Source organism: Sinocyclocheilus anshuiensis, unplaced genomic scaffold (genome assembly GCF_001515605.1).
Source record: "Sinocyclocheilus anshuiensis isolate Anshui unplaced genomic scaffold, SAMN03320099.WGS_v1.1 scaffold487, whole genome shotgun sequence".
NCBI classification, from domain to species: Eukaryota; Metazoa; Chordata; class Actinopteri; order Cypriniformes; family Cyprinidae; genus Sinocyclocheilus; species Sinocyclocheilus anshuiensis.
In genome coordinates, this window is record NW_015548240.1 from 843,568 (window position 1) to 853,115 (window position 9,548).

Here is a 9,548-nt window from a genome sequence, read left to right on the forward strand (position 1 = left end):
CTTATGTCTGGATTGCAAAGATGAATTTTGTTGATACTGATTTCATTTGCTTGGTAACAGCCCAAATGTCTTATTCTTATTTACTGATTAAATGTAAGAATTTGACTCAAAAGATGATGCACACTTATAGAAAAATGGCTTTATAAAGGTAAAATGCCCATAAAAGGTAAAAATCAATTTAAACTTATTGGAAAAGATTAATTTCTTTCAAAAATTAATTTCTTTTCTAATCAAAAACTTTAAGAGTCAGCTGTCCACGAAAGTCCTTAAGATAAAAGCATGATAACACACTCAATCAGTTGAATGAATGACTCAATGACTCACTCATTAAGTGACTTACCGCCACTTACTGGTAGTTTAGTTGAGAAGTATGTTGAAAAGTATGCATTTTTCCCCTCAACATTTCTTATTTGTATACTCATAAATGCATTTAAAACATTAATCTCATAACATTATTTATTGCAGTTGTAATTATTGTTATTTGCAGTGTAAATTATTTAATCTTACTGGTAGCAGCCCTGTAGTGTATATTTAATTTATTGATAAAATGTAATCATTTGATATGTAAGATGATGCATACATCTAAAAAGGTTAAAAATAGGCCTTTGTAAAGGTAAATATGCAGATTTAAGTATGAAAAAGCTGATAGAACACTGATGAAAATATTGCTTAAGAATAAATTGTTTACTCCACCAAAAATCTCAGTGATGCACCAAACATCTCAGTGATGCAGTTATTTTGCAGGGATATTTTGTATGGAATATTGTCTGCTGACATGAAAAGTTCACTGTATATCGTAGTAATGTCATTTATTACAGCAATGACATTTTGTTTTCTTTTTAATTTATACACATTAAATATTACATATATGTATGTAATAAAATGTGTATTTCCATTACAGGTTTAGGTCTTAAATTCCATATAAGGTGGTATTAAAAAGGTCTTTAACTTGTTTAAATTTAACTTGTTCATGTCTGCAGAAACCCTGTTTATGCAAAAAGCCATATTAAGCAGTGTAATCTAAAATCGTAAACAAACCCCTTAAGATCATACTACCCCTCTCTGCTTCTCTTACATTTTAAATTGTTGTTTTTCAGATACTGTACAAAATGTATATTATATAACTGTGTGATATGTTGTCTTTTGTAGTTATGGGAGCTCTTTTATAAGTTGAAGTTTGTATATACCTACATCGCACCGTGGCAGATTACCTGGGGCTCTGCCTTCCATGCCTTTGCCCAGCCGTTTGCAGTGCCACGTATCCTAAACACACATCGTGTTCCAGATTTAACATATTTCATAGGCTTTGTCAAATTCGGGTGTCTTTGTGATTCTCTCTGTTCTTCCTTGACTCCGCCCCCTCCAGACTCTGCCATGTTGTTTGTACAGGCCATTGTGTCTGCTGTGTTCTCCACTCCATTAAACCCTTTTCTTGGCAGTGCCATTTTCATCAGTTCCTACGTACGACCTGTGCGCTTCTGGGAGAGAGAATACAAGTAAGACGCTCTTGAATATCAGTATCTCCAATTTCCTTTGGCCTTTTTTAGCGCAGCCCACAAAACATTTATGAGATTGTTAATTTAATTTTTGTGTTTCAGTACTAAGTGGGTCGATCACTCCAACACTAGACTTGCTTCGCAGCTTGACAGAAACCCAGGTACGACTAGATACATTATCTGTTGTAAATGAAAAATCATTTGTCATTTGCCCATGGTGGACTAGTTTTGTTTTACAGACATCTCATCTCTCATGTTGTCAGGTTCAGATGATAATAACCTGAACTCCATCTTCTATGAGCATTTGACGCGGTCCCTGCAGCATTCTCTGTGTGGAGACCTGCAGCTGGGCCGCTGGGGAAACTACAGCACCGGAGACTGCTTCATCCTGGCATCTGATTACCTCAACGCTCTCGTTCACCTTGTTGAGATCGGCAATGGCCTCATCACTTTCCAGCTCAGAGGACTTGAGTTTAGAGGTGAGGAGAGGAAGAGAAAAAGAAACAAACAATAAATCAAATAGTTACACTATACCATTCAAAAGTCTGGTGTCAGTACGATTTTTATGAAAGAAATGAATACTTTTATTCAGCATAGATGCATTAAATTGATCAAAAATGAAAGTAAAGATATTTGTTGCAAAAGCTTAATGTTACTATTTCAAACAAATTCTGTTCTATTCATGTGAACTTTCTATTCATTAAAAAATCCTGAAAAAATGTATCACAATTTCCACAATGTTATGTTTCTTGAGCATGAAATTGACATATTAGAATGATTTGTGAAGGATCATGTGACACTGCAAACTGAAGTAATGGCTGCTGAAAATCCAGATTTGCCATCACAGGAATAAATCACATTTTTTTTAAATATTTTCAAATAGAAGACAATCGTTTTAAAATGTAAACATATTTTACAGAATTACTGTTTTTACTGTATATTGGTCAAAAAATGGTGACCAAAAACATTTTCAAAAACATGAAAATGGATTACAGACCCCAAACTTTTGAACATCAGTGTAAATTCTGACCGTTATAGTTCTTGAAAATGTAACATTATGGAAAAACTGGATTTTGCGTGCTCTTTTTAAATATAATGGCTCACTGTACTCTAAATGTATAAATTAAAGCTTTCTCCCCAGTCCACCAAAACCGTTTGTAGAAATTAAGCCTCAAAAACAGGTCATTCAGAAATCAATTAGTAACATTAGTAAGATTTACAATGCCTGTTTAGTATTCAGCAACTAGGTGGGGGTATTGATCTCTAATCAATAATAGAGATCATTTACATATCTTCAATGCAGTGTAGCTAAGACAGCCCTTTGTATTTCCAGGGATCATATAACATTTTAAATGAGTTATTACTGAGTTATATACGAGTCTAGTTAAAATGTTCTGTCTCATTTCTTTCTTCTCTCTATCTCAGGGACGTATTGCCAGCAGAGGGAGGTGGAGGCGATAACAGAGGGAGTTGAAGAAGATGAAAGCTGTTGTTGCTGTGAGCCTGGTCATCTCCCCCATCTGCTGTCCTTTAATTCTGCATTCGGGCAGCGCTGGTTGGCCTGGGAGGTTCTGGTCACTAAATACGCCCTGGAGGGCTACAGCATCACTGATAACAGTGCCGCATCTATGCTGCAGGTGTTTGATCTGCGGCGAATCCTCACCACCTACTACGTTAAGGTCAGCAGACAAATTTTCCAATCCTGTTCCAAACTGCTATTTTGATAACTGGCTAGGTGAGATTAAAAAATAAAAAATAATAATAATAATGTCCTGAAATTTTTAAAAATAATTTATTTATTATTTCTGTGTTTATATGTTTGTAGGGCATCATTTACTATGTCATTGCATCTCCTAAACTGGAGGAGTGGCTGGAGAACGAAGCCCTTCTTGAGGGCTTGAAGAGCTGCGGAGAGCGAAACTATGTTGACCTAGATCCGACTTTTAACCCCAATATTGATGAAGACTATGACCACAGACTGGCTGGAATCTCCAGAGACAGTTTCTGCTCTGTCTACCTCAGCTGGATCCAGTACTGCAACTCACAGAGAGAGAAGGTAAATGCGTGCTCATTTTTTTTAAATGTTTTTTAACAAAATAAGTTTTTTATACTCCCCAAAACTGCATTTATGTGATAAAAAAGTACAATACAAACAGTAATACTGTAAAATATTATTGCAATGTAAAGTATGTTTTCTATTTTAATATAAATAATGTTATTTATTCCTGTGATGCAAAGCTGAATTTTCAGCATCATTACTCCAGTCTTCAGTGTCACATGATCCTTCAGAACTCATTCTAATATGCTGATTTGGAGCTCAAGAAACATTTAATTTGTGCTGCTTAATATTTTTTGTGATACGTTTTAAGGATTTTTAGGATTTATTTATCATTAGAAAGTTTGAAAGAACAGCATTTAATTGTCTTAGTAGTAGTAGTAGTAGTAGTAGTTTAAAAAAAATGTCACTCGTCATTTAATGCATATTGTTGTATTAATTTCTCTTAGAAGCTGTAGTGTTTGTAAAAAAAACGTTTTACCTTCCTGCCATCTCTTTGTTTATTTCTTTCAGCCACTGGACAGTGAGAAAGACTCTGCGTTGGTTTTGCTGTGTTACGGTCTGTGTGTTTTGGGAAGAAGAGCTCTGGGAACTGCATCTCACCATATGTCCAGGTGGGGGAGCAAAATCCTTTACTCTGCTGGAGTTTTTCCATGAAGCTTGTTATGAAGACATTTTTTGCGGTTTGTTTGTTCTGATGGTGTGTGTTTGTGTTACAGTAATCTGGAGTCTTTCCTGTATGGGCTGCATGCCTTGTTTAAGGGAGATTTCCGGATCTCATCTGTAAGAGACGAATGGATCTTTACTGACATGGAACTGCTGAGGAAGGTTGTTGTCCCTGGAATTCGCATGTCTCTTAAACTGCACCAGGTGAGACACATTTGTGTGCGAGACTTAATGTCATCTGTTCTCTGTCACATCAAATGTGACTTTTATTATTTTATGCTTTTTGGGTATATTTTAACCACATTTAAACTCTCTCTGCAGGATCACTTCACCTCCCCTGATGAGTATGAGGAATCATCGGTGTTGTTTGAGGCGATTTCTTCACACGAACAGACACTGGTGATAGCTCACGAGGGCGACCCAGCCTGGCGCAGCGCTGTCCTGTCCAACTCTCCCTCTCTGCTCGCCCTCAGACACGTGTTGGACGAAGGGACCAATGAATACAAGATCATCATGCTTAACAGACGCTACCTCAGCTTCAGGGTCATAAAGGTGAGCGAGGACAAAAAGACGGGATCAAATGGAAGAAAGCAGACTGACAGGGTAAAGAACTTATTTTATTAGCATATAAATTATTTTTCATGTGTGCATGTTCTTAGGTGAATAAGGAGTGTGTGCGCGGCCTGTGGGCGGGACAGCAACAGGAATTGGTGTTTTTGCGGAACCGAAACCCGGAGCGTGGAAGTATCCAGAATGCCAAGCAAGCACTACGCAATATGATCAACTCTTCATGCGACCAGCCAATCGGATATCCCATCTATGTCTCGCCTCTGACAACATCTTACTGTAATACACACCCCCAGCTGGGACACATACTGGGAGGACCAATCAGCATCGCCAACATACGAAACTTTATCGTCAACACGTGGCACAGGTGTGTGTGTGTGTGTGGTTGAATGAACGAGAATGGACATGTTATGATTGTCATACTAACACTGCTTATCTCTCTCACTGCAGACTGCGTAAGGGTTGTGGCGCTGGCTGTAACAGTGGCGGGAATGTTGAAGATTGTGATGCGGGTGGCTTGTCGTGTGGCAGTGGGAATTCTGGGACAGCAGCGAGTGATTCCCAGCACAGCTCAGGACCCACAGTGCTGCACTCTTACACACCTCATTCTCTGGGTAAACACACCGTTAGTGCTAAGACATCACTTACTGGTTGAACACATGTTTACTGTGTAATTTGCATATAAATATGATGTATTTTGTATTGTAATGAGGTCTTACCTGGTTAATATTTGCAGATACTTTATCAGAGTTTTTAGGGTTAACATGACTCTTTATGGGTATAATATATGTTTATTGGGGGAAGTCGTGGCCTAATGGTTAGAGATTCGGACTCGTAACCCAAAGGTTGCGGGTTCGAGTCTCGTACCGGCAGGGATTGTAGGTGGGGGGAGTGAATGTACAGCACTCTCTCCCACCTTCAATACCACGACTGAGGTGCCCTTGAGCAAGGCACCGAACCCCCAACTGCTCCCCGGGCGCCGCAGCATAAATGGCTGCCCACTGCTCCAGGTGTGTGTTCACGGTGTGTGTGTGTTCACTGCTGTGTGTGTGCACTTTGGATGGGTAAATGCAGAGCACTAATTCCGAGTATGGGTCACCATACTTGGCCAAGTTAATCAAAACAAGCATTGCATGTTGGCATGACAAAATGTTATGAAAAGTTAGGCCTAATTTAAATCTTGTAGGACAGACATGTGGATGGATGAATGGATGGGTAAAAAGATAGTAAGATGGATGGATGGATAGATGCGTGGATGATGAATGGAGTGATGGATAGACTGATGGATGGATGAAAAGATAGATAAATGGACTGAAGGATAGAATGATGGATGGATAAATAATAAATAAGTAAATAAATAATATAAATAAATGGATGGATGATAGATAAAAAGATGAATGGATGGATGTATAGAATAAAAAGATAAATAGATGGATGATAGATTAAAAGATCGATAAGCAGAGGGAGGTGTGGATGGACTGATGGATAGATAAATAGATTAATGGAGAGACTGATGGATGGATGCATGGATAAAAATGTAGTTAAACAGATTAAAGGATGATGGATAGATTAAAAGATAGATGAATGGATGGCTAGATAAATGGATTGATGGATAGATTGAAGAATGGATAAAAAGATAGATAAATGGATTGAAAGATAGATAAAAAGAGATAGATGATGATAGATTTAAAGAATAGATACATGGACGGATAGATAAAATGGATGGATAGATGAACAAATGGATAGATAAAAGAGATTAACAAATAGATAGATAAAGAGATAAACGGATGGATGAATTGATAGATAGATAGATAGATAGATAGATAAGAAAGTAACCTACAGTCTCTCTCTGTCTCTTCAGGTACGAGTCAGAGTTCTCAGTCAGTGCAGTCTGGTTTGGTTCGTCAGTCTCCTGCTCGTGCGTCTGTCGTCAGTCAGTCGTCCTCGTATCGTCACAGCAGCAGCCGCCAGTCTTCACTCCGCACGTCTGTGACGGGTCTGGAGCCCTGCAGACGTTCTTCCAGCAGCCAGCTCTCTCTCCGCACGCTGCCCACCTCCCTCCAACTCCGGCTGGGCACCAACACCTCGGCCGCCAACCCCGACCCACCCGGCCCCTCCAGCTCCCTCTCAGCCCACTCCATTCCGCCCTGCAAACGACACGCCCACACGCTCGCCAGCCTGCTGGGAAACGAAGCCTTAGGGCTGGGGACGGACATCCATCCTCACCCCCACTATCATCTTCACTACATCCACCATCATCATCACAATCCCTCGCTCTCCTGTCTGAGAAGGGACGACATCTCCTACAGGGTGCAGGTGAGTGTCTGGCTTTCTTGTAATTTGATCACAGATCACAGATCTTAATTGTGTGAAATTTGTTATAATAATGAAGCATATGCATTTGTGTAGATTGTGGATGTGAGTCAGGTGTTGGATGTAATGAATCATCCCAAGAGGAAGGAGCTGGTGTGGCCAGATGAGAGCATGAGACTGAGATCTGGACGCAACTTTTGGAGGGACTGGAGTCCCTTAGAAGGCATGGAGGGTCACGTGAGTGCATCACATTTAACTGAAACTTTTAAAAATCATTTTTGTAATTGAAATGAAGTAAAATTATTGTAATTGAAATAAAATATAAATATCAAATGAAAACCCTAAAAAAGATCAAATTAGAAATGTTGTCTTGGCATCTAACTAAAATAAGTTAATTTAAGTTGGAGTACTACAATTACTAGGACAGAATTAAAAATAAATTAAAGCTAAATACAAATATGTTTTTTTTTTAAAGAAACCTAAAACAGCACAGTCCCCATAGACAAATGTAATATATGTACATATATACATTATACATCATGCTGATATAGAGCCGGTGTGATAGTGCTCATATAGCAACCATATATCAGTAATACATTTTATATTATATATGCTTTATTAAAACAACATACATACAAAAATCAGTAGTTTATATGTTTTTGTAATAAATGTTTTAAATGCATTTATTACAAAATTATACTATTAACAGATTTTTGTTGTTTTAATAAAGCTGCATATATAAATAAAACATATATTACCGTCATATTATGTATCATATTACATTTCTGTATGGGTCACACACATTTCGCTGCATCATCCAATGATTAAGGATGTCATTAGATGTCTCTGTAGTTTTCCTGAGCCCATTTTAGTTGGAGATTCACGGGACAGATGATTTTCAAAATGCATGATAATTGAATAATCTGGTTCTATTTTGATCATTATTTGTTGGTTGAGTCAGATGAAACCTATCAAAGAACATATTCACAGTCCAGGTCATATTTCACATCGAAATAAAAAGAAAAATAGGAAAATATATATATTTTTTTTTTTTATAGGACTTTTTATATATTTTTAAATGACAGTTGAGAATTTTTCACCCAAATTCACCCTATATCCTAATTTCCCACTGCTTACTCTCTCTCCATAGGTGGTTCATCGTTGGGTGCCTTGCAGTCGTGATCCGGTTAGTCGGTCTCACATTGATAAGACCATCCTGCTGGTCCAGGTGGATGATAAATTGGTTCCCATTATAGAGACGGGAGTGATTGAACTGGGGGCAGAAGTGTGAGGATGCACTCGTCTAATGTCAGGCCAGAGGAAGAATGAGGCCACACTCACTTCCAGCTGCTGATCAGGGCGCAGGAAGCCAGGGAATCGTGCAAATGGAGAACATACACACTCACACATGCTGCAAGAAGCACATTTGCTCAAATCTGGACAGAAAGCTGCCTTGCTCTGTGGTCCTCAGATATGCTGCATGAGAGATCAGCTCCTGTAAACTCTTCTCTCTTTCTCTCTCCTTTACGAGTAGCTGCAGTTTCGTTCTGTTTTTTAGGTTCTATGCATCTCATCAGCTGTCTGTAAACACATGCAAACTCACAGGGAACACTACAACCGAGCTTGATGTACACGCAGAGAAGAGTTTTTTATTACAGCTATAATTACGTTTTATTTTGTATTTCTGCCCAATTAAGTCAGGTGCACAGTGCTGCCCTGGACATGCAGTGAATCATGTGACAGACTGTGTTTTACTAGCTGCCAAGACAGATGATCACGGTGAGGATGATGATGATGATAAAAAGGAAGCAGGTGCTTCTGATACAGAGCATCCTTACTCTTCATCCTCGTTCATTTTGTTGAGGATCCATTTGATAACAGAGAGGTGTTATGAGAAACTTTAACTTGCACTATGATTTGTTTTGTTTTTGATTTGCAGCTGTGCACTACTTTCTAAGATCAGACATTATTTATTCCTTCACGGTTTGAATCGCCATGGTTACCGATGCCTTTGGAATGCAAAATGCGAAATCATTGACACATTCGTTTCTGCCGTTTTGACAGTTTTTCTTTAGCTTGAGGACAGAAGTGGTTTTTTAACCACATGTAGTTATGTATGAATATATAAATGTGTCTGTAAAAAGATTTGGCTTTGAATATTTATTACTGTATTTACATTTTGTTATATTGTTTTTCATTTACAGGACAAATAAAGACAATGCATAAATATTATTTATTCCTGCTCCCGAGTGACTGATGGTGTTCTTTTATGAGAAGGATGAAATGAAGTGCATCTAGGGCATGAACTCATATTCATGTGATTTGGGGACGAAGGTTGCTGCCCTTTCAAATAGCCATGAGACGACACAAACCACTGACTGGTTAACAAGGAAATGTTTTTTATACTGATACTGAAGTGCTGTTATTCACTGCTTTGGCTGTGATCACTG

The 9,548-nt window shown here is 38.4% G+C and overlaps 1 protein-coding gene across 1 annotated transcript in view; it reads left to right on the plus strand.

Moving 5' to 3' along the window:
- LOC107654909 (pecanex-like protein 1) overlaps positions 1-9,293 on the plus strand; it is a 35,530-nt gene extending 26,237 nt beyond the window's left edge. The window contains exons 23-36 of the mRNA XM_016442225.1: positions 1,150-1,258; positions 1,367-1,496; positions 1,599-1,657; positions 1,760-1,975; positions 2,922-3,175; positions 3,322-3,552; positions 4,066-4,166; positions 4,272-4,422; positions 4,540-4,770; positions 4,878-5,152; positions 5,236-5,399; positions 6,647-7,101; positions 7,195-7,335; positions 8,249-9,293. Of these exons, the coding sequence (XP_016297711.1) occupies positions 1,150-1,258; positions 1,367-1,496; positions 1,599-1,657; positions 1,760-1,975; positions 2,922-3,175; positions 3,322-3,552; positions 4,066-4,166; positions 4,272-4,422; positions 4,540-4,770; positions 4,878-5,152; positions 5,236-5,399; positions 6,647-7,101; positions 7,195-7,335; positions 8,249-8,389 (2,658 nt within the window). The 3' untranslated portion in view covers positions 8,390-9,293. The remainder of the gene's footprint in view (positions 1-1,149; positions 1,259-1,366; positions 1,497-1,598; positions 1,658-1,759; positions 1,976-2,921; positions 3,176-3,321; positions 3,553-4,065; positions 4,167-4,271; positions 4,423-4,539; positions 4,771-4,877; positions 5,153-5,235; positions 5,400-6,646; positions 7,102-7,194; positions 7,336-8,248) is intronic.
- Positions 9,294-9,548: the final 255 nt, after the last annotated feature.